This window comes from Nymphalis io, chromosome 22 (genome assembly GCF_905147045.1).
Source record: "Nymphalis io chromosome 22, ilAglIoxx1.1, whole genome shotgun sequence".
Taxonomy (NCBI): domain Eukaryota; kingdom Metazoa; phylum Arthropoda; class Insecta; order Lepidoptera; family Nymphalidae; genus Nymphalis; species Nymphalis io.
In genome coordinates, this window is record NC_065909.1 from 525,384 (window position 1) to 551,950 (window position 26,567).

General features: G+C 35.6%; 1 protein-coding gene across 1 annotated transcript in view; it reads left to right on the forward strand.

The window, feature by feature from the left end:
• The window catches only part of LOC126777044 (uncharacterized), a 138,602-nt gene that overhangs the window by 20,127 nt on the left and 91,908 nt on the right, over positions 1 to 26,567 (forward strand). The window contains exons 2-3 of the mRNA XM_050499893.1: positions 15,255 to 15,318; positions 17,123 to 17,259. Of these exons, the coding sequence (XP_050355850.1) occupies positions 17,137 to 17,259 (123 nt within the window). The 5' untranslated portion in view covers positions 15,255 to 15,318; positions 17,123 to 17,136. The remainder of the gene's footprint in view (positions 1 to 15,254; positions 15,319 to 17,122; positions 17,260 to 26,567) is intronic.

Here is a 26,567-nt window from a genome sequence, read left to right on the forward strand (position 1 = left end):
GCAAATCTTCGAAATAGCATATATGTAACGTAGACATTCAGTCAACCGATCGTTAGTTACGAGTAATCACTAACCACGGATCAAGCAATATAGACTTTACACCCAGTATAAGTGTTTGAGGTGAATTTTAAAGATATCGGTCTTTTTCATTATGAATTAAATTAAAAAAATTCATAGCTAAAATAGTAATATATTTGTCGGTGGTCGCCACAAAGACCGGTAAATACCCTACCACCTATATTAAAATTACACGAATCTAAAGAACAAGCAATTGAAGAAAATTGTATTCATTTATTGCTAGCTAAGTAATGAATCACTAATGCAAAGACATTTTAAAGGATTAAAAGGGGTCAAATAATTTGGACGCTTAATTGAAGTGTTTTCTGTGGCGTTTAATTATTTCTGAAAATAACATTCACACAAATGAACGTAAGGTAAAGAAAATACGTATGTGAGTTGAATAATTAATTAAGTTTAGTTCAAAAGCATGTACTAACAAATTTCATGTATAATATGGCTATTCTAACGACGGGAGGATTAAAGGCAAATAAACAACTTTGACATTGAATAGGGTGTTTTTAGGATGTTTTTTAAAAAAAACTATAAATATAAAAATTAATTTTAAAATTCTGTTAACGTTTGAAATTAAAAAAAAATGAAAGGCGTATTAAATGATATGCGTTTTACTTGGTTGATCGTTCAAGTCGTTATGATTTAAATTTCTCTTACAGGACCAATCGTTGTCCTCTTTGTCATTTTTGCGTTTTGTTATTGCTGCTTCAAGTAACCGCTCGAACAAATTCAATTCAAACATTTTTTTTAAATCTGTGTTTCAGCACCATGAACTAGCCGCCATGCTATTTATACGTCACACGACTTTATAAACTCAAAAGTCTGAACTATCAACTGATCAGCGTAACTAGATTTTATTCTTTTTTTTTTATTATTTTCGTAACCAATGCAACATTTATTTACACAGCCTTAATGACCACAGAGCGTCCATTGCGTCCAGCGTTTTCTTCTTACGCGCGAAATTTGGAAATGGCAAATTGAAAATGTGTTTTGTTGTTATGAGCGTTAAAGAATCTAATTTAGACACTTTTCAAATACGTGTGTACCCTTTTCAAGCGGTAACATTGGTCGAGATCTTGAATAATCTATGGTATCCATGATGGGTTCGTTCGTTTTGAATGTCCGTGAAGTTGGTATTCGAACTTTGGAAGTTAAATTAGACATAAGTATTTAAGTGGAATAGTGTTGTTTTATAAATAAATAAAAGCAAATTAATCAAGCATTTTGTAGTGCATAATTTAGCAGAACTATTAGAAAATCGGACTTCTTGCTCGTGATTTAACTTAAAGTACTTTACAATTCAACCGGATAATCTGTTATAGAGTTACAGCCATTAACATATTTCATTTTGACAATATAATATTATTGGTGTAGTTGGTATAACACAGTGAAAAACATTATTTATTTTATATTTACATACATTTATATGATACATAGCTTATGTATCATTAATTCTACAGTCAAACAGCTGTAATTAGTATTGTTATAACGGACATAACATCGTAGTTCCCAAGGTTGGTGGCGCATTGGCGATGTACCTAAGTGATGTTTAATATTTCTCAAAGTGCCGATGTATATGGGCAGTGGTGACCGTTTACCATAAATTGCCCGATCATCATTTTAACATTTATAAGAATCGTTATAATACACGCATCAAAATAGCTTATCGCCTTAAATCAATATTGTTCTTACAGAAAAAAAACTGTTTTATAATAAAAACAAGATTATTAATTCTCACAAAAACGTCAATTGAATTCAATCGTTCATATATCATTAATAAATCCGATGTATTTGCACGAATTCAGCTTTCCACCTTTGTCGTTATGTAAAGGGCTCTTTGAATATTGACAAAGCCATTAAATCAACGACTTTAACCTGGCTCCACCTTCAAGTGTACTCTGGTTATAGTAAAGTTGGAAATTAATTCGAATATATAATTTAAATATCAATGCGGGTTTAAAGCGTTACCTGTGAACATGCTAATTTTAGAGTTTGGTTTCTAATTAAAATGAATAAAATTGCCCATATAATATATATTTTTATCAATAAATTCTTAAGAAAATTTATTTATAAATGAAGCTTTTTTATTACTACTACTTATTATATTTATATATATTTCATGTTCATGTACACAAATGTCTGTTCTGGGTGGGAATCGAACCCACAACGATCGGCGTGAAAGGCCTCTACCAACCACGCCAACCGGCCCGTCAAATATAATATTATTTTGTTGGTGATCAAGCTTATGATTAAGCTTGATCACCAACAAAATAATATACTATCGAGTACTAGCTCGATAATATATATATATCAAATTAATTGTAAATTATTACATTTGTATGATTGATGAAAAATATAACTACATATATCTTTATATAAAATGTTATAAACTGGTGGTAGGGCTTTGTGCAAACCCGTCTGAGTAGGTACCACCCAATCATCAGATATTTTACCGCAAAACAGCAGTACTTGGTTTTGTTGTGTTCCGGTTTGAAGGTTGAGTGAGCTGGTGTACTTACAGACACAAGGGACATAGCATCTTAGTTCCCAAGGTTGGTGGTGCATTGGCGATGTAAGCGATGTTTAACATTTCTTACAATGCTGATGTCTATGGGCGTTGGTGACCACTTATCAGGTGGCCCATATGCTTGTCCGCCAACCTATACTATAAAAAATATATTTTGTAAAATGACGATTTAAATTCATTCTAAGAACGTCCCGACTTCGCACAGGTAGATAAGAAGTAAAATGTATTTTGGATAGGATTTGCGTAAAATCCGTTCTTAGTGAATCCGTTCTTAGTGATCGGAGAATAAGTAAATGTGACAAATTTCAAGTCAATCGGACGGGAGCAATTTCAAAATAAACTGTACCCTTCTGTAAAAAAATATTTTATTTATAATGGTGTTTGTTGTTACAAACTTTACCATAATGTATTAGGGAATATAGTTTATTATAGAGAAAAATAAGAAGGAACGCGGAATCCGAGGTATTTTCTCTTAAATATCAAAACAAAAAGATACTTTGTGGCGTAATTGTTTCCGTTGTGCGACTTTATTTAAAAGCAAAATTAAAGAAAAGTATAAAACTAATAAGCCATCTTTAAATTTAACCAAACTAGTAATTCGTATTTTCACTTGATAAATCAAAGAAAATAGCCGTAGCTTCAAGGATTTACACAAAATAAATGTGTTTTATTCAGTTTTGTGACTCAGTCGCTTTTAACTTTGTTATTTTTTAATATTACTCTGTATGTATTTCTATAAGTAGTTTTTTCGAAAACTAATATATTTACTGGCATTTATATATTTATGGCCGCACGGAATTAAATCGTAAATCTCGTAGATTTCATAGATTTAACTTCATAATTTTGAAGGGACACAGTGACAAAATGGAAGTCTTAAAAGAAAAGGTTGTATTTACATGATTTCAAAATTGCCTAAATGTGTACCTATTATGACATACATTTTGCTTTCCGACCTAGAAACGAAAAGCTAAATTTCTGGCATATAATCTTAATTGGCTTTAATGCCAGTTGATCATTTTTTTATACTTTATTTTCTTTTCCAAGATTTTCTTCCGAGTATGTTTTACATACTCACATTACTTTAATTATAATGATTAAAAAATTAAAATATATGATATATATATACACATATCATAGTATATATGATACACATATTATCTATATTGATAACATTTTGTAACAGTATTGACACATTTATTTGGTCAGTCGGTTCAATATGAACTAAGCTTTGTGCATTCCGACCTGTTGTGACCTGCTGTTCCGTTAAATGTGACCGTAGAATAAGTCACAAAACGGAGGTCACATAATGCTACCTTCTTGTAGTTTTACATTGTTACTGTACTTAAGATTATTAACGTTTTGATATCAAATATTATGCAACACGTCAACAATAACAATTATTAAATTAAAGTGATTTATAATAGTAAAACTTGGTCACATACCTGAGGAACGAAATTGGCACACACACAAAATATTTCAACACTGCGTCCGCGCTGGTCATATATAATATATCAGTCAATTTTATACAACATTATTGCATTATACATCTAAACCTTCCTCATGAAACACTCCGTTCATTAATGCAAGCCGTGTAAGAATCCATTCGGTAGTTTTTGATTTACCAGCGGTCAGATAGACAATCGAATAGACAGATGAGATGTGCCCTCTTCACCTTTGATTTATAATGTCGTCATTACCCATTTTTCAACTTACATCACTATAGTTTATATATGTATATTACCTCTAGGCCTGAGATTGTCGGAGAAGTAGAGAGGTTTTATGGGCAGTTGTTCTCTTCAAGATCGGATAAACCCGTGGGAATCAGTATTGATGACCAGCGCGCCCCTCTTATGCGCCATTACTCCGAGGAGCTCCCGGTCGTTGACCCAGGAGAGATTAGGGCGGCTCTAGAACAGCTTAAAAACAACAAAGCTCCGGGAGATGACGGAATCACAACAGAGTTGCTTAAGGCAGGCGGGACTCCGGTCCTGAAAGAGATAGCAAGCCTCTTTAATTCCGTCATCCAACATGGCAAGACCCCGGAAACGTGGAGCGGGAGTGAGGTGGTACTGTTTTTCAAGAAAGGTGATAAAACCCTCTTGAAAAACTACAGACCAATCTCCCTCCTGAGTCACGTGTATAAGCTGTTCTCAAGAGTCGTCACAAACCGTCTCGCCAGACGACTTGACGAGTTCCAGCCCCCAGAGCAAGCCGGCTTTCGATCAGGCTACAGCACCGTGGACCACATCCATACTGTTCGGCAGATTGTGCAGAAGACCGAAGAGTACAATCAGCCGCTGTGTATGGCATTTGTGGACTACGAGAAAGCCTTCGACTCCATCGAAACCTGGGCAGTGCTCGACTCATTGCAGAGATGTCATATCGATTGGAGATATATCGAGGTACTGAGATGTCTGTACAACGCCGCTACAATGACTGTCCACATCCAGGACTGTAAGACGAAGGCGATCCAACTGCGCAGAGGGGTGAGACAGGGGGATGTAATATCCCCGAAACTGTTCACCAACGCGTTGGAAGACGTTTTCAAAACGACGAAAAATACCGCTCGTTTTATTATGAAACATTACAAGTAGTGTTACTTTTGCTTTTATTATTTTGAAAGCAAGATAAAATATGAGAATAACTATAGTGATCAATCAATCAATCAACAGCCAATCGTTGTCCACTGCTGAACATAGGCCTCTCCCAAGGTGCGCCAAAGCTCCCTGTCCTCCGCCTTCCGCATCCAGTTGGTGCCCGCCACCTTCTTAAGGTCGTCGGTCCACCTGGCTGGAGGGCGCCCTACGCTGCGCTTGCCGATTCGCGGTCTCCACTCTAGGACTCGTCTGCTCCAACGGCCATCGGTCCTACGACATACGTGACCAGCCCACTGCCACTTCAGCCTGCTAATTTTGCAAGCTATGTCGGTGACTCCGGTTCTTTTCCGGATAATCTCATTTCTGATCTTATCCTTCAAAGATACTCCGAGCATAGCTCGCTCCATAGCACGCTGAGCGACTTTGAATTTGTGGACTAGTCCCGCAGTTAGTGTCCACGTTTCGGCACCGTATGTCATGGCAGGTAAGAGGCATTGGTTGAAGACTTTCGTCTTCAAACATTGCGGTATAGACGACTTGAGGACTTGACGAAGGTTGCCAAATGTTGCCCATCCCAAGCGAATTCTTCGATCGGCTTCCTTCTCGAAGTTGTTCCTACCGACTTGTATTATCTGTCCTAGGTAGGTATATTCACTAACAACTTCGAGAGGTTTCCCCTCGACGTATATCGGTCCCGGCACGACATGCCTATTGAACATGACCTTGGTCTTGTCCAAGTTCATACCGAGACCGACACACCGGGAAGACTCGCCTAGGCTACGCAGCATTTCGGTGAGTTGTTCCAGCGACTCTGCTATGATGACGATATCGTCGGCAAATCGAAGGTGTGAGATGTACTCGCCGTTTACATTGACTCCATACCTAGTCCAATCCAGCGTTTTGAAAACGTCTTCCAACGCGTTGGTGAACAGTTTCGGGGATATTACATCCCCCTGTCTCACCCCTCTGCGCAGTTGGATCGCCTTCGTCTTACAGTCCTGGATGTGGACAGTCATTGTAGCGGCGTTGTACAGACATCTCAGTACCTCGATATATCTCCAATCGATATGACATCTCTGCAATGAGTCGAGCACTGCCCAGGTTTCGATGGAGTCGAAGGCTTTCTCGTAGTCCACAAATGCCATACACAGCGGCTGATTGTACTCTTCGGTCTTCTGCACAATCTGCCGAACAGTATGGATGTGGTCCACGGTGCTGTAGCCTGATCGAAAGCCGGCTTGCTCTGGGGGCTGGAACTCGTCAAGTCGTCTGGCGAGACGGTTTGTGACGACTCTTGAGAACAGCTTATACACGTGACTCAGGAGGGAGATTGGTCTGTAGTTTTTCAAGAGGGTTTTATCACCTTTCTTGAAAAACAGTACCACCTCACTCCCGCTCCACGTTTCCGGGGTCTTGCCATGTTGGATGTCGGAATTAAAGAGGCTTGCTATCTCTTTCAGGACCGGAGTCCCGCCTGCCTTAAGCAACTCTGTTGTGATTCCGTCATCTCCCGGAGCTTTGTTGTTTTTAAGCTGTTCTAGAGCCGCCCTAATCTCTCCTTGGTCAACGACCGGGAGCTCCTCGGAGTAATGGCGCATAAGAGGGGCGCGCTGGTCATCAATACTGATTCCCACGGGTTTATCCGATCTTGAAGAGAACAACTGCCCATAAAACCTCTCTACTTCTCCGACAATCTCAGGCCTAGAGGTAACGACCCCACCATTTTTAGTTTTAAGTTTTGTCAGACGCGGCCTCCCAAACTTGCGAGCGAACACTTTTTCACTTTAATCAATATATTCTGCTAATCGTCATTCATCATGAAAAAATAATTAAACAAAGTTGAGGGACACGGCGAAAACCTACGGTTCAAATTTTTTTGAAATTGCTCACGTATAGTTCAGAAGATCTCGTGATGAGTGGTGTATCTGTTGTACATGCATCTATTTTTAATCCGCTAGCTTTGCGCTTAGACCCGGATTATATTTTTTTTTATCGGAAGCTTTGTTTTATTTTCTCTTTTTTATTTTATTCAATGCTCAATACTAAATTTATTGCATTCAACAATGTGGACCTAAGCGGTCTTTGTTCGCTGTAGTTGAATAAAATATTAAACCATTTAATTCTAAACAACAAACATTAGTCGAACTTCCAACTTCAAAGCCATTTCAATAAGTTCTCATTGCGTAATTTGCTGGAGTGCTTCACTGGGCTTAATGAGAGGGAGAAAGAGAGAGTCATTAGATGAAAACTGATACCATTCACCCAAATGATAACCTCAAAAACATTATAAGCACAAATATTATTAAAGTGTTTTGACGTACAGATTTGGACGTGTTACTTGTAACGTTTCATAATAAAACGAGCGGTATTTTGCTTTTATTATTTTGAAAGCAAGATAAAATATGAGAATAACTATAGTGATGTAAGTTGAAAAATGGGTAATGACGACATTATAAATCAAAGGTGAAGAGGGCACATCTCGTCCGTCTATCCGATTGTCTATCTGACCGCTGGTAAATCAAAAACTACCGAATGGATTCTTACACGGCTTGCATTAATGAACGGAGTGTTTCATGAGGAAGGTTTAGATGTATAATGCAATAATGTTGTATAAAATTGACTGAAAGATGGCAATGATTGTTGAAGGTATCGGAAAAAGTCATGCCGACAGGGAGTTTTGCTGTATCACTCAGGTCTGAGTTATTTTATTGTTATAATCAGAGGTATATTTTGAAATGTTATTTATTGAATAAATTGCTTTGATTTTGCAAGATAAAATACTAGAAGTTCGCGAACGTTTGCGTGGCTTCAGCGTCGCGTGCTTACTGTAACAAAGACATTGCTTCTTTATTTTTATCAAAAAGTGTTTCTGTCGAAAATGTTCCATCTACATGTCGAAAATGTTCATTACATAGAAATATAAAACAATAAATTTAACAAAATTAAGTCATCCTGTCAACATCCCATTGATCGGTTAAGGTCTCTTGAAGGAAACGTTTAAAGCTTATTTATGCTACTCCGATTTGTGGAAACTCATGTGGCAGATTTTCTAACCAGAAATGCAGGTTTCCTTACGACATTTTCTCTCATCGTGGAAAATATTCAGTTGTTTTGACCAAGTTTGAACTGGTAACCTCCGGCTGTGGATTCACGAAAAACCCCTTCTTAGCAATCTCACTACGTCATGCTTATGTACTGACATCAGTCACCCATTAAAACCTTTATATATAAATCTTTAACTAAATAATTCATAAACAATTTGGAAATTCTCCTGTGAACTCTTCAAACACTACTTGACAATAAATCAAAAATAATAATAAAGTCGCCGTAACTTTTCGACAAATTTAACTGAACTAGAAAAGAGCAAAACTATCCTGAAGCTGCAACAAATGGAAAGTAAATCTAATTCAATTCCTTTGTCGCTCTTTGATCCAACGTTTGTTCTTTCAAAGCGCACTTATTTCAACATCACTTTAGGTTCACGGTTCACAAGTAACGCAGATATTCGCTATGTGAATTAATAAATTTGATCGTTAAAAAAAATTAAAGCATAACAATATCAACCAAATAATAAGTATTAATTGGTTTCCTAACAGGATATGACGATAACGATGATGATTGATCATATCCCCAGACCGATTTTACACAGCCAATGATAGCAAAGCTTAGTACATTGCGCAGGAGGTATTATATATAAGTACTCGTATGTGCGGAAACACAGGTGAACTCTCTGTGCCTCCATTCAACTCATTCCAACCGACCTGTTCAGGATTGTCCCAATATAACGCATCCGTTGGCTCTCCGGTGCTGTGGCTCCACTTGTGGCTCTGCGGAGTTCTCTTCATGTCGAGAAAAAAGTGATTTCGTGCCTTTTTTTCGTTAAAATAATTATTTATTGAATTTAAAATTATAAAATATAACAGTAACGAACGAAATGTTAGTGTGGAACGCGTATTTTCATTTATTTTTGAAATTAAAAAAAAAATTAAATATATATGTCGTGGAAAAACAATAATTTTAATTAAGTCGCTGACTTGGTTATAGCAGTAACGGGTAAACGCGGTTACGTCATTTGTTTTTGAAGTCACGCGGACAGAGTCGTGTTGGAAAGTGGGGGGACTGTGTAAAAAATACTTGCGTTTGAGAAACCGACCAGTCCAAACTTCCAAGGAGAAACTTTCGGTTTATCTACCTAGTACTTATACTTTATAGTGGATTGTGATTTGCGATAATAAATCTTTGGTTATACCTACATCGAGTTTATTTTGATACAATATCGTGATGGACCCCGTACCACCAAACATAGATAAAGACAGCTCTATCGCTCAGCCGTCTGCTGCCGCCGTCATATATGTAAAACATCAACCAAATAAATTTTAAGAAAGATTTTTGAGTTGAACTTATATTTATAGCCTCGCATTGTGTGAACGTTGAGTCTAAATTCAATTTTTAATACGCAGAGAAATGAGAATCGTCGAGAATGCTTTTATTGCGTTTCACCACGTAACGTGGACCTGCCTGCTTTTAACTTCAATCTTGTTCAATTATGGCTTCCAAGCTTCCCACGTGAACAGTGATGTTTGTTTGACATCTATTTGGAGAGCTTTCAGGATTTTTTTTAATACTTTCATCTATATGCGTACCAGTTGCTAAATAATTCGCTTTAAACTTAGATGAATGTTCTAGAAAAAAACATAAATTGTTCACAATTATAATTTCACAAACTTTATGTATAATAAACCCAGTTTTGACGTGGAATGTGAACCGAAGGTTCAAACCCGGACAAGGGTCACATTTTAATTTGTGTTTATATTTCAGCAGGTGGTGAAATTCGGCCGCTTTTATATCCACAAATTTGCACTGAAGTTACAAGATTAAAAAAGCTCTAAGCCTTCTATTTACCAGAGGAGAATCTATGCTATTTCAGGATTAAGAGAAGTTTAGAGATTACATACGAGTTGATCCGGTGGCCTATTCGGTATCCAGTTTTTACCGCATACCATACACATGAAAAAACTCATTAAAAACTACAATATCAAACTTAAAGTCAATCCTATAAAATGCGAACACATAGAACAGTGGTCACAATAAATGTAAATTGCCCATAAAGACAGGGTCACCCGAGGGGCATACCTAACCTAACCGCTCAAGGCGATCCCTATTTGGGTTAAGGATCAGTAACGAGCTTCATAAAAGGGGTTACAAGTTTAACGCGCACTTTCTTCAACGTGTATAAAATCAAGAGCCCTCTCCACAAACAGAACTCAATGTACTCCAATCAAAATGTCAGATGTTGACATGTATATCAATGCGTATTGTATTGACACTTATACACATTGATTGCCATAATTATCGTGTTCAATATCGCATCTCAATGAAGTTCACTTATTGCATTTGTAAATTGAAGGACATTGCTATGATTTGACAGAAATTTTAAATTCATTGAAAATATATTTTTCAATGTTGTTAAAATGAAAAAAGGAAACCGAATCTAGATGGGTACAAAAAAAGACGAAACGCTTCGAGAAAAGTTATGTAGTGCCCTGCGCTTCCGTTGTCTCGTCTTGGCGGGGCACTACCGTGTCCCCAGATTTGTGAGTTTCTTTAATAAATTAGTATTATTAAAGTAAATCAAATTTTACTCTAATTGTCTACAAAATTCGGAAGTAACATATTTTTTTTTTAAAGTTAATTCTCTATTTTTTACTTTTCAGCTTAAAAAAAATTAGTCTGATCGATTTTCATCACTACATATTGTAAAACAAAATCAATAAATGTAAATAAAAATCAGTTGGTCCAAAAGAAGCCGGTCGCTAGACGCTGCTACACGCTTACGAAGCAATACTTCCGAGTGTCAGTAATCGGGTTTCGCCTTTCATCGCTTATTGCATTTACTGGCATTATTTTTAAGTAGTTCGATTTTACAATAAAATAGCTTTTAACGATATCGGCTTATTGGGTTAGGTGACCCATTTATTTAGCTAATATACGAGCCTTTGTTTTGTTAAAGTTACAGTACAATGGTCCGATGTCTATTATGTCAAGTAAATTGCAACGCATTGTCCCCTCGTGAAGGACAATGGTGACATGTGAGGTGACAAAGAGGTGTTGATATTTTGGATATTGGGACCAAGTTTGGTACAATAGCCGCCCATTACACTAAGTTATATATTAATGATGCTATTTAAATACTTCGATAGGTTATTAGGAAGAATATTTGTAAGTGTGCCTGTCAAATAATTTTTTTTTTGTTAGCTACATTGATAAATAGAAATTCTATATGTGACACAAGTTTGTGTTTTTATTTTATAGTAGAGGTAGGTGGGCGAGCATATGGGCCACCTGATGGTAAGTGGCCACTAACCCTAATAGACATTGGCATTGTAAAAAATGTTAACCATCGCTTACATCGCCAACGCGCTCCAACCTTGAGAGCCTTTGTATGGAAGTTCGTCATTTTTTTATTTAGAAATAAGTAAATTATCAGGTCTATTTTTATGTATATAAGCTAGTCGTCGTTTCAGTTTTTTTGCAAGAGTCAGGGTAATATTTTTATTATTATTATTATATATATCTGCCGTAATCGTTTGACCAGATTTTAGAAAGTTGTAGTGAACGACACCGGCGCTAGTCCACCAAACACTTACAAGTAACTTTTTCTGAATGAATTTTCGTTTAGGGCAGGATTTGGCTGGGTCTCCAGGGTTTAGCCATTGCGACGGGCGCTTCCGATTATCGTACAGTATCCACTTTTCATCACAAGTAATGATTCGATTTAAAATCCCTTCATTATTGTGTCGGTTGAGCAAAGTAACACAGCAGTCGACGTGTGTTTGCAAGTTCGATTCACTCAATTCATGAGGTAGCCATCGTTCAAGTTTTTTTACTTTCCCGATTTGCTTCAAGTGGATTAATACAGTTTTATCGCTTACCCCGAAACCTGCAGCTATCTCTGAAGTGCTTTGTGATGGATACGCTTCCACAATAGCCTTTAATTCTTCATTTTCCACTTTGGTCTCCGTTCGTCCACGGGTTTGTTTCTGAAGGTCGAAATTTCCAGAACGAAAACGTTGAAACCAAAAACGTACCGTACTTTATTTTGTGCCACCAGCGCCGTACAAATCATTAATCCTTCGAGCTGTTTCTGCAGTACTGGTGCCACGGTAGAACTCGTACTCGTAAATATACCGATATTTCATGTTTTCCATTGTGCGGTAATAAGCGACGCCAAAGAAAAAAATTAATGACGGTTTTCAAAACTCAAATGTACCATCTAAATGAATTTATAAATTTGAATTTGAAGATATTGAATTGAAAATATTTCAGATCAAAGTGGTCAGTACGACAAAACGCTAATTTCATATGCAAGGACCTAATATAATACTAGCTACCTGTTTCAACTTGGCACGAATAAAATATTTATATCTTAATACGTAATAGTTTACGCGGCGCGCGTCAGTATAGCTCCGAATCGTAAATTTTTTTTCCGATATCTTCAGCAATCATCGTCATATTTCAACCAATTAAAAAAAGCTTAATGAATTATGTAACAAAATTTTTCTCATTAATCTCTCTGCGCATTGGTGTAAACCGTTTGAAAATACTTTCGGTGGTTTTTTGAATTAATCGCATTTAGATAGACAGACAGATAGACGCAACGGGGGGATTTCTTTATTTATTTATCAACACTAATAAATACAAATAAGTCGTTAATCATAAAGCTATATAAATCAAGCGTCTTCTTAATTACAGGTGCAAAATATAACTACAATTCAAGTTCTAATTCACAAATATAATAATTAGATATACATTGAAATTTTATGAACAAATAAAGTGTGAAATTAAGAATTAAATTATTATGAAATTTATTACATAGGTAATTGGAATAAAAGGAAGAAAAATACTATTAGCTATATGGTTTATTTAATATGTAGTGATATAGCACCAACAATTTACAAATAGGTAAATAATTATACATCGTTCGCCATTTTGTTTCTTTGTCGTCATATAACTTACGAGCCATTTCGCTCACGACTACTCCCTCCTGAGAATTCGTCCATATCCTGAATAAAAAGGTCGTATATTAGCTCAGGTATATGTTAATTATTACCAAGTTGAATTTACATTACATTATATCATGCAGGTTATAGCCGAGATGGCCTAGTGGTTATAATGCGTGAATCTTAACCGATGATCGTAGGCTCAAACCCGGGCAAGCACCACTAAATTTTCATTACATTATTATATCATATATCAGCCTTGAGTATGGTAGTTTAATGTAGTAATTGTAACAGGCTGTGAATATCACACTGCTGCAAAATAAAATTGATTTATAATTTATGCAATGCAATAGAATCAGTCACCAGTAACAGCCTATGTATGTCCCACTGCTGGGCTAAGGCCTCCTCTCCCTTTTCGTGGAGAAGATTTGGAGCTTAATTCACCATGCTGCTCTAATGCGGATTGGTGGAATACACATGGAATTTAGTGAAAGACACATGCAGGTTTCCTCACGATGTTTTCCTTCATCGTCAAGCACGAGATAAATTATAATCACAAATTAAGCACATGAAAATTCTGTGGTGCTTGGCGGTTTTGAACCCACGATCACGATTGATTAAGATTCATGCGTTTTTACCACTATGCCATCTCGGCTTTTTAATAAGTTTAATGTACATGTATGTTATTATGTCCAGACAGCATCACAATTACTATTATTGGAATTCAATTTTTTTTTGTTTTTGCGTTAATGTGCAATGCACATAGTTAGCGTACTAAATAAATATATAAACTTTATAGACGCCTCAAGTTATTCTGAAATAACACGAGACGTCTATATTTCTTTAGGGTATCGTCTTTATTACTGAAGGTGTGGTGTGATATAAAGGCGTGTGGTGGGAATGATGATCGTTATCATATCACGAATACAACTTTTTATACCTGCTTGGATGGAACGAGGTCACTCTGTTTTATACCACCGACCCGCCCTGACTTCACACGGGTGCAGATAACAACAACACCAATTTATTTTGTTGATAAAAAATATAAAGCCAAGATGGCTCAATTGTAAGAACGCGTGAATCTTAACCGATGATCGTGGGTTCAAACCCGGGCAAGCACCACAGAATTTTCATGTGCTTAATTTGTGATTATAATTCGGTGAAGGAAAACATCGTGAGGAAATCTGCATGTGTCTAATTTCACTAAAATTCTGCCACATGTGTATTCCACCATCTGCATTGGAGCAGCATGGTGGAATAAGCTCCAAACCTTCTCCTCGAAAAGGGCGAGGAGGAGTTAGCCCAGCAATCTGCTATCTAGCAGTGGGACATTCACAGGCTGTTACTGATAAAAAATATATATAATCTCGCTGACTTACGTCTTTCTTGTCAGGTCTGTTTGTTAATTCTGATCCTACAAATTATCAATCCCATTGATTATGTAAGGGTAATCCCTAATATTATAAATGAGAAAGTTAGTTTGTTTATTTGTTACGTTTTTACGTCTGAACTCCTGGACCAATCATCACTGTTTTACATACACGTCAGGGACACAGAAAACGATGTCGGATACATAACACCTGCCCCTTCTCACTCATTAAATATAAAGTTTTTTAAAATAATACTTAAGACAGCTTGTGTACGTGCGCGAATTTTAATCATTAAACATGCTCCCATAAGTACATAAAGACTTTTGTATTCCCTTCTTTATCTTTCAGCTCGTTGTCTCTATCTCTTTTTTTTATAATAACGCAAGCGATAAATTGTTTTCGAGTTAATATTTATATATGAATATGACCGAATTAATAATTATTCTATTTCAATTATAATTATAAAAACATAACATGGAAAAAAAAATACCGACCGACTGTTAATTATTAATAAATAATAAAATTAAAATCTATAATAAAGAAAACCCATGTAAAATGTGTCGTTGTGTATGCAGTAAAATATAAAAACAAGCATGTGCAACGAAACGTTACAGAAGTAAAACGTTTTTGCGTCAGAAACATTTAACTGAAAAGCTTAAAATATATGAAGGCTTTTTGTTTGTTTCAGTCGGATGGGCGTAACCAGGCTTCCAAGATCCAATCATCTCGTCCCTCCCCTGAACACGCCGCAGGTTTGGTTAATACACTTACAACCTTGGTATTCAAATCGGCTTCAACCAGTACTTGTTTCTTTAAGACTAATAAATAAATCGTATATATAAAAATGTATGTTGGTATGCCTGTAGATAAAAAGACTTTGACATATAAATGTATTTGTCATAGAGAGGGTTTTTATATCATCTACGTTGTTGTGACTCGCCATTGGTGACAATTGATACACATCTCGTACCGGATATTTATAATTTACAAAACAATTTTAAAAGGCAATTATTAGTGGTAGCTTAAAGATCTATTGCTTAAAATATATTTATATGATATATTAAATCAAAATTCTTTATATTATTGCTTTAGTATTTCAGATACTAAATTTTTTACATTATAAAAATGTATTTAAAATTTTATGAAATTTTTTATTCAAACTCGTCACTGGTATTTTTTTCCATAACTTAATTTTGCTAATAACAAAAAACCTACTATATTCAACTAAAATAAGTTAAACCTACCCGCGATAGTTCAATAGATTATATTATAGGAAGTAAAACTTTTTCAAAACGATCTTTCATTTAATTCATATAATTCAACTAAAAAAATATATTAATGAATATGTGCAAAATATCAACTCAATTAGCTGGGTGGAATTGCTTCAAAATTATGTTACACTAAACAAATTTGACTTAAGCAACGCATGTGAAAATGATAGAACATCACCTTGCAATTCGGCTCTTACTCGTAAAGTCACTATCCTCCATGGGAGTGTTATCTTCATGTCTACAAACTTGAAGTACACGAGCCAATCACAAATGCTAACAAATTCGTGTTAGCATTTGTTAAGGACGATAAAGGATTGTTACACGAGTCAATTCCCACGACGAGAATACACGATTCAAATGTCAAGTGGTAAATACCAGAAGGATCTTTGTTATGTGAATGTTGGACTACCTCGATTTCCTAACGGTAGCTTTTTAAGACCTCATATGTAGGTAAAGACTTATATACTCTTAAGGATAAGGGTTGCGGATTTTTTTTTAATTTATAATAGGTGGCAAATGGGTCACCTGACGCTAAGTGGTAGCCGTTGCCCATAGACATTGTCACTGGGAAAAATTAATCATCACTTATTGGCGATGATCCGCCAACATTAGGAACTGAAATGTTATGTCCCGTGTGCCTGTAGTTACACTGGCTCACACAACTACCTTAGAAGCCGAGATGGCCCAGTGGTAAGAACGCGTGAATCTTAACCGATAATCGTGGATTCAAACCAGGGCAAGCACCACTGAAATTTCATGTTCTTAATTTGTGATTATAATTCATCTCGTGCTTTACGGTGAAGGAAAACATCGTGAGGAAACCTGCATGTGTCTAATTTCACTGAAATTCTGCCACATGTGTATTCCACCAACCCGTATTGGAGCAGCCTGCTGGAATAAGCTCCAAACCTTCTCCTCAAAAAGAGGAGAGGAGGCCTTTAGCCCAGCAGTGGGACATTCACAGGCTGTTACGGTACACACCTTACACTCGCACACCCTTCAAGCCGGGTCACAATAATACTAATTATCGCTGCTAGGTGTTAGAATATATTATGACTGACGGTGCCTACTTATCACGCTGTATTAGTGCCGGTTGGTAACTACACATTACCGCGAGCATTTCACACCCAGGTTTCTTTACCATATTTTTCTTTGTTGCTGAGAGCATGTCGATGCTGGCTCTGATTTGAATGGGTATACTTCGCTTAAAATTATATTCTGAATAAAATTATGTTTACTAAATAATTATGCTATGATATGTCGATAAAGAACCTCCTCGTGATAGGTCCAGAAGGCAGTATGACAGTGGCCCGCGGTGACGGCTCCCCGGAGCGGCTTGGCGGCGCGCTCCGTCGGCTCCATTACCGCGCCACGCGCCGAGCTCACTCCGCGGCAGCCAGGCATCACTCATCAACCCCTAAGGTCAGTGACCCTACAAAATAAACGGCGAAAAATATGTAAAACAATATCTTATTTTTCATAATTAAAATACGGTTTTCCATAATGAACAATTATAAAATTTTACATCGAAAACCAAAAACAAAGGCTTTGGAAAAATCAACATAATTAAATGAGTTTATAAAACTCTATCTACTTTCATCTCGATTCGACAACGTAACCAAATTTGATTCTTACCAAGAAACTCGTAAAACGCAGATTCCTGACGCATCAGAAAATTTTATTTCGTGAATTTCTCGACCCGAAACGGTTTCCAGAATTACTTTCATATATTTTATTATGCCATGAAAGATAAACTATAAGATGAAGAAAACGGTTTCCCGTTATTCAAATATTTTGTATCGGCACTGTTAGAGCGGTATTACAATTTTTATTATGATCAATTCTAAATGGATTGAAACGACATTTCGCAATCTGACTTACTTATAATGGTTCTGTAAATATAAACGACTCGACATGTTATTTGGAAAAAATTTAGCGAAAAATCAATCATGGAATATCGTTTTGTATTCGTATATGGAGATTATAATTCATCTCGTGCTTAACGGTAAAGAAAAACATCGTGAGGAAACCTGCATGTGTCTAATTTGATTGAAATTCTGCCACATGTGTACTCTACCAACCCGCATTGGAGCAGCGTGGTGGAATAAGCTCCAAACCTTCTCCTCAAAAGGGAGAGGAGGCCTTAGCCCAGCAGTGGGACATTAACAGGCTGTTTCTATTTCTACTATACTATATGGAGATATACATATACATATCATTTATTCGTTAACTTGCAGGTGAACGTGTTAATTCTAAAAGATTTAAATTGAAATCAGTAGAACACAATCGTGAATTAATGTCAGAAAGTTATATGCAACATTAACTTAACACATGGATACACGCACGCGCAGCGTATCATCGTACATTGGTTTTATTTTATTATTTATGTACCAATTATATTCTTAAGTTTATTTAACAATATATAACAATATATATTTAACAATATATAAAAACAAACGTCAATATTGATATGGAAGATGATAAGAAATAGGACACTTTGTTTGAAAAGGTCATATGGGACCAACCTCGGCAGTCTTTCCAAGCCCGAGCTTTAGAATTTTAAGGGTGTACCTATTCAGAAAGGCTCATACTATAAATATATCATGTGTCGGATTTGATTCTATTAAATTTAATAGCTATAGAAAATTTAGTGTGGTGAAAATGACTCCAAACTTTTTCCTTAACCTGGAGAACTTCTGTCCAGCGATGGGACATTTTCTGCCTACCCCTTTGAGAACAAGCCTTGACAAAAACATTTGCAAATATAATAGGATAAATATGAAATCCAATAATTAATATCTAGCAAGCTAGACACTTTGATAATGCTCGATTAGTGAAAAAAGTAACAGCCTGTAAATATAGCCCACCGCTGGGCTATTATCCCCCTACTTTTGAAGAGAACATTTTATATTACTATATTATGGTTTTTAGGGTAACGCGTTAGCATACAAACGCATTAATTCTTCAAAAAAAATATCTTTCGGTCTATTTGCAACTTCGGAACTACATACATACAATATTATTGTAAAACTAGTTCCGAAGTTTTACAACAATATGGTATGTATCCACAATAATATTGATCATTTTAATTGAAATTTAATTTAATTTGAAACAGTAGCAAACATTGTACAAACACGAGAAGTAAATACAAACTTGTTGTTGTTATTGTGAATTCCAAGTTTCCGTCTCCGCAAAGTCTGTTCATCCTGCATAAGATAGGTTGTATTAAAAATACCTTATTTACACCGGAGTCATCAACGAAATTTTAATAAAATTCCTTTCAAAGTGTAGCGAATATTGTTATTTAGTAAAAAAAAATCTAATACTATGAAGCGTGGCGCGGACAGGTTTCGCTCGAGCTGTGTAATTACTCGCGCAGACAAAAGCAGCCATTTTCAGATAAACTTTTTAACAAATAAGAATACAGACAAAGGTAGAAGTGGCATCATTACTGGTTCACATATAGTAGTATACCAATAATCAAGAATGATGGTATCCTTACTAACATTACAAATGTGAAAGTGAGTTCGTATGTTTGTTACATGTTCACACATTGTAAGGGGTGCAGATAATGATATAGGATACCTAAAACCTCCCCCTACCTCACACGCGGGTAAAGCTACGGGCGGGAACTAGAAAATATTTTATTTAAATTAATTGGTTATCATATTTTTTTACTTGTTTTAATTAAACCCCTGCGTTGGTCTAGTGGCTGGCTTAAACAGTTAGAGAGTTTAATTTAAATTTAATTTGAGTTTGAGTTCCAGATCGAGCCACAAGTCATTGGGTTTCGACTGTAGACATATTTTATTATATGTATAATAGAATAGGTAGGCGGACGAGTATATGGGCCACCTGATGGTAAGTCGTAACCAACGCTCATAGACATTGGCATTGTAAGGAATGTTCACCAATCTAACTAAGATTTTATATCCCTTGTGCCTGTAATTACACTGGCTCACTCACCCTTCAAACCGGAACCGAACAATACCAAGTGCTTCTGTTTTGCGGTAGAATATCTGATGAGTGAATGGTACCTACCCAGTCAAGCTGGTACAAAGCCCTATCACCAGTAAAATTCATACAGAAATATCACTATCATGCGTTGGACAGTAGTTTTTAATTTCTCTCTGTTCCTCTTAAATTGATGCATTGATTATAAGGTTGAGGAAGTGGCGTGTGTTTGCGTACATATTTGTGGACTACTATAATGTCTACCAATTTAGATAGTCATTAACTTGATTGACCGCTGTGGCCGAAATCTTGAGGCTAGTTTTGTTTCTGTTTAGTCATAATGCTTTGTTTTGTTTAGTTACCATCCACTAAGCAATTATAATTATTGTTATTTGACTAATAATGACAGTTCTAGAGTTAATTGCTATTTCTATTTTAAAGAAAAACTAATATAATTACAGGCACTTACTTTTATTAAAAAACACACATGTATGTCATTGTTGTTTATTATTTTGATGTTATATCAACAGTCCGCTGCTCGGAGTTTAAATATTTCAATTTTAAAATGCTAATGTTGTAAAACTAATAATAAAATTATTTCTTTTATTTTGTATAATATCTCATTATCACGACATATTATTATAATTGACTGCCTCGTTGGTCTAGTGGTTTGATGTAAGGCCGCAGACTCGGAGGTCCTGGGTTCAAATCCCAGGTCGGGCCAATAAAAAGTGATTGGGTTTTTCAGAAAATTCCGTAAGAAAGCACGTAAAGCCGTTGGTCCTGCGCCTGAACTCTTTCCGGTCGTGTCAAATTGCCGTCCCATTGGATTATGTTAGGGAATAGAGAGTGCACCTGTGTTTCCTCACCCACTTGTGTACTATAACATCTCCTGCATAGTTGGCTAATCTACCTTGAGATTGGCCTCCATGGCCGAAATCGGTCTGGAGGATATTGTTATTTTTATAACATATTATAAAAGAAAGTGCAGCGGCGCGTCTGTTTTTCTTAAACTTAAACACTATCTAATGGATTATCATATGATTTTAACTAATGGATGGATTGATTCATGAGGTAGGTTTTGGTGTATAATTCGATAATCTTTTATATGACGATAAATGTTGAAGGTGTCGGAAAAAAAGTCATGCCGATTGGGAGCTGTACTGGCGCTCGTCACGTAAATAGACTAACATTATCGTCTTCGTTATTACGATATAAACTTTTCATGTAGACCCTTATTTTACCCGTACAAAACCGAGACAGGTAAGTCATTCGTGGTATCAGGAACAAATACGTGGCACATTTACTCACGTCAAACAATGTTTGCTTTGAATGCAAATTAAACCTTAAAATATAGTCAGGGATATGATATTATTGTTATATCACTGAAGTCACAAGATATTAAATTTTTAATAGATCAAACCTGTAGAAGCTGCTCATATTACTTCAACAATTATAAAAAAACTGATGATCTTTAAACAGCTGAACAGATTTTTTGTAATCATAGCAAGGAACACTCTCGAACCTTCCAAACAATAACTAAATTAAAATGAAACAACTAGGGGTTGTTTCATTTTAATTTAGTTATTGTTTTTATTATTGGAGCTTCGATGCCACAGCAGACACACAGATACGGTTAAAGACATTTATTTTCTCAAAAGATTTACATTAAAATCACTTACAGAGAAAATTACAGAACAATTAGAAAAAATAAATAAAGGGGGTTTAAAATAAAGCAGTTTATATAATTCTGCATTGGCGGCTCGAATAGGCGTTGTTCAACATAAAGCGTTCGTAACGAAACACAACGTCAAGCTGTCATAATGATTGATAAATGGCGTATTGGTTCGGAGCTGTTCAGCTCACCCACCACACATATTAACAGACGATTTATACATACAATAAACCTGCACGCGTGCGGATCTGTGAATGAAATTTTTACATTTGAATTATTTTGATCGGAACTATTGTTAGTAATGAATAAACAGCATCCTTTAATGTAGTTGTAGTTGGGAGTGGTGTGTTCTTCTCAGTTTTAAGTAAATGTAAAGCATGTTTTAGGTGTATGTTATGTACAATGCTGGAGATCCAAATAAATAAATAAAAAAATAAAAAAATCCTGTAATTATTTCACACCTGCGGTTTAAGCGGTTCCTTAGTTTTGATCCAGAACATCATCGTCAAGGTTTACCCATTTTAATCACTGGGCCATCTCTGTGAAAAACTAAGCAAAGATATTAAGACGATACCATAGAAAATTTATTTATTTATCACTAGCTTAACAGATTCCTAAAAGAAAGATTTTTATAATAATAATGATTTATTATTAAATATCATATAAACCCTTAGTAGTCGGACAATAAGACTTTTTATGCTTTTTTTTTAAATTCATAATTCACGTGTTCTAGACTAATGAAAGGGCTTGGGCAGAATCGGGCATTGTCATTTCCAAATTACTTCGAAAATATCCCTTAATAAAGACCTAAGCTAATAATCCTTTCGGAAATAGAGCGGACGGATGATGTTGGCTCATTAGTTGACGTCATAACCGGTGGAAGCGGATACGAGTTTGCGGGAGCCGGATATTGAAGTATACGATTGTGACGGATGAAATATAAAAAAAATGAAAAGATAATAATTCCTTAGTTTTTTCAAATAAATAGCAGTCGGCTGGCGGCAATTGTGGTATAAAAACTGAAACACGTTTTGTCTCGGATATCTTCAAGCGATTTGATGACAATTATAATTATAAACAAGTGTAACATAGTTCTGCGATAGTATTGTTACGGAGATGTCCACTCTCCGTCAAACAGACCAGACCGTAAGTGATTTAATTATATTTAATATTATGTTATATATATATATATATATAAAAAAATAATTTGCAAATATTACAAGGGAACTAAGTTTAAATGGCATGATTTTCCCTTGAAGTATTTTATTATATATAACAATAATAAGATAATAGAATAGTGATTTTTTTTTGTAATTTAGACGTACATTCAAACAGGTCGCCACCTAATGGTAAGTGTTTAACCAGCTATATTCTTGGTGCCGTAAGAAATATTAACCATTTCTTATATCGCCAACGCGCCAACCTTAGGAACTCAGATGTTATGTCCCTTGTGCCTGAAATTGCACTTCCAATACAGACAAAAATACTACGTGTTGCTGTTTAGCCGTTAAATGTTAGTAACCCAGACTGACTTGCATAAACCCCTACCACCAAGTAAAAGGCATACATGAGTTTTAGTTTTACCACCGAGTTTTGTTGGTGGTGCCCACTTACCGCCAAGGGGCTAATTTGCAAGGTCGCCTACCTACTAAAAATAAAATAATATCTTCGCGAGTTTATCCCATTCCTTGTGTGATGTTGAATGAAGTTTGTAGTAATGTCTTTATAACTAGTTAAGATAAGTCAGTCAGACATATATACATAGAGATAGACGATGTGGTTTGAAAATGTCCAAAAGAAATGGTCATTTCCATTCATCATTGTCACATTTCCATGTGACGTCATGTGACCAAAATGACGAATGATAAATGATTGACTATTCTTTTTAAAATACGAATCCGCTCGACAGTGTTTCTAAATGCATTTTGAATGGTTGCCAATTTCACGAATGTTTGTTTTTATTTTGTTTCGCTTAGTTTCCTACGATTTGCTACTTCTATCTTCCTTTCATTAATTCGCTATTTATTAAACATTTATGTGATAATAGTTATTATTATGTCTTAATATTATTTATATGTTATGTGCTGATGGCTAGAAACTTTAATGTTATTTAGGACTATTTAAGAATATTTGGTGATGTTTATAGATATATCTGAAGGGCCTTGAATGGTGCTCGTATCGACACTAGGGGTACATATATTTTAGGTAATTTAAGATAATGGGATAGGATAAGCATTTTTCACTAACATGTTATTTTTATTACTTTGGACTTTGGTCTGAAATAAAACTTATTATTGCATAACACGGCAATGAATAAAAGCAGAAGAAAAATTAGAAATCGCTTTGACAATATTATCGGATACGGTTTATTCGGGCTGCTGCCTGCTGGGTAAATTATAAAAACAAACCTTGGAGAATACTGCGAATGTTTTGCTCATATAAGGGAGCGGGCTGGCGCATTTTCTCCAAGATAATCGAAATTGCGATACGAAGCGTGCGGCTAACATTCTCGTGACCATTCTTCGCGGTCATGATTGTTCAACGATAATGAATTCTAGATTTGCCCGTGTTATTGTATTGTATAGTGATGGTAGTGGTAGAAAACGGGTTCTAAATTAAACAGATATTGATTTTTGAATATCATTTACACATGCTGATAGTTCATCCTGTGCTCAGTGATGAAGTAAGCAACCAACGTGTGTCGGGAGTAATTCATCCACATTTATTCAACAACCCACAATGGAACATGGCGGTGGGTAAAGCATCAACAGGAGAGAGCCTTGGAGTCAGTGACGGGCTGACACTCTCCTGTTTTGTGATTTTTGGTTACAGAAAATAAAATAGTAACATCATATTTTTTTCAGTATTACTTTAACAAAGCTGACCATTTCTGAGTACACGAATAGAAAATTTCTCACGTCCAGTGAAAAACCATTTAAAGGCGTCTAAGCGAGCTCGTTTAAATTAAAAAGCGCCCATTCAGAGGAGTCTCTCACGTGGAAACTATTAACAAAACATCTAAATTCTGCGCGTGCCACTAAAAATTGCTATGTCGTGACGATAACATACCTTCACATAGTATAGCCAGCTTAAAAGTTATATAACATGTTATGTTAGTCGAAATAGTGCATTTTTGATATACAATAAGAGGACCAAATAGTGATATATAGCACATATGGGCACAATGTGGTTGAGCCTTTGTCAATTAAAATTATTTTCAAACGACAAATATGCTTCATTTATTTTGCTCAATTTATGTAAAGGTATTATCAAGGTATTCCCTTTAAGTTAACTCAAAGTTAATCAGACAATATGGTGCAAATAATATAAAACAAAATAAAAATTAATAAAATACATCAATTAGTACTACACTCACTAGGCTTAAAAAGAGGTGTGTTATAAGTTTAAGGTGTGTATATATGTGTCTGTTTATTGCATCGTAGCTCCCTAACAAATTAGACTGATTTTTATGTGAATCTGATAACTGTTAACATTTCTTACAGCGCCATCTTCTAATGGTGGTGGTGACCACTTACCATCACCACCACCATTATACATTTATGTATTAATATCGAATGATTCTACGTTCATGTTTAAAAAATAATAATAAGAACGGATTTTTATTGAATATTCGATTAATTATTCGATCTGTGTCTTGTGGAAAATGAAGTAACATGATACATTACGTTTATAAGGATACCTTTTAAAGTAATACTAGTATAAGCCTGTGAATGTCCCACTGCTAGGCTAAGGCCTCCTCTCCTTTTTTTTAGAGGCTAAGTTTTGGAGCTTATTCCGCCATGCTGTTCTAATACGGTTTGATGGTAAACACATGTGGCCGAATTTCAGTGAAATTAGACACATGCAGGTTCATCCTCACGATGTTTTCCTTTACCGTGAAGCACGAGATGAATTATAATCACAAATTAAGCACATGAAAATTCAGTGGTGCTTGCCCGGGTTTGAACCCACGATCATCGGTTAAGATTCACACGTTCTTACCGCTGGGCCATCTCGGCTGTCTGACTAGACTGGAAAGAAAAATAGAAGTTTGTAGCTGTTGGCCGACGGGCCGGTTGGCCTGGTTGGTAGATACTTGCCTTTCATGCCGAAGGTTGTGGGTTCGATTCCCACCAAGGACAGACATTTGTGTATATGAAAATGACTGTTTGGCCTAAGTCTGGATGTAATTATCTATATAAGTATGTATTTACAAAAGAAAAGTAGTATGTATAATATATCAGTTGTCTGGTTTCCATAGAACAAGCTCTGCTTAATTTGGGATCAGATTAATATAATAAATATTAATATTTTAAAATGAGCATATTACATATATATACATATTATATAATAAGTAGTAGTAATAAAAAAGCTTCATTTATAAATAAATTTTCTTAAGTATTTATTGATAAAAATATATATTATATGGGGAAGTACCATAGTGCGAGCTCTGCTTAGCTTGGGATCAGATGGCCGTGTGTGAATAACGACCAAGTATATTAAAAAAAAACAAAAACAACTTATAACTTTAAACTAGACGTATTAGCTATTGAGGAGAATATCATAAGCAACGAAAAAGGAGATGAAAATGAGCATACATTATTCAGTTTAGTACATTTACATGTTTTAACATATTACGAAAATTAAAAAGAGAGAAAAAAATAATAACAACATCAACTTGAATTAAGTGCATGTATACCATTTTATATAAATGAGGAATATCATTGTTTTTTATAAAGAATATTCATTATTATCGTCATTAAATAGCATATGTACACCGCAGTGCGGCACCAGTGTTTGACAGACTGGCGCTCACGATATAAAGGCGCCGCAATCTGCCATCCGATTGCCGAATAATACAATTCCGTTAATATACTTTTAAAGTATTTATTTTATTAAGGACTATTATTATTTATAGTAATATTTTAAATGCAACAGTAACTCTGTCTCTGTTACGCTTTCACGGCTAAACCAGTGAACCGATTTTGATAAAATTTGGTATGAAGCTAGCTTGAACCCCAAGGACGGACATAGGTTACCTAATAACCACCCCTTCCTACCACTACGAAGCAGCGGGCGAATATTAGTAAATAATTGTATA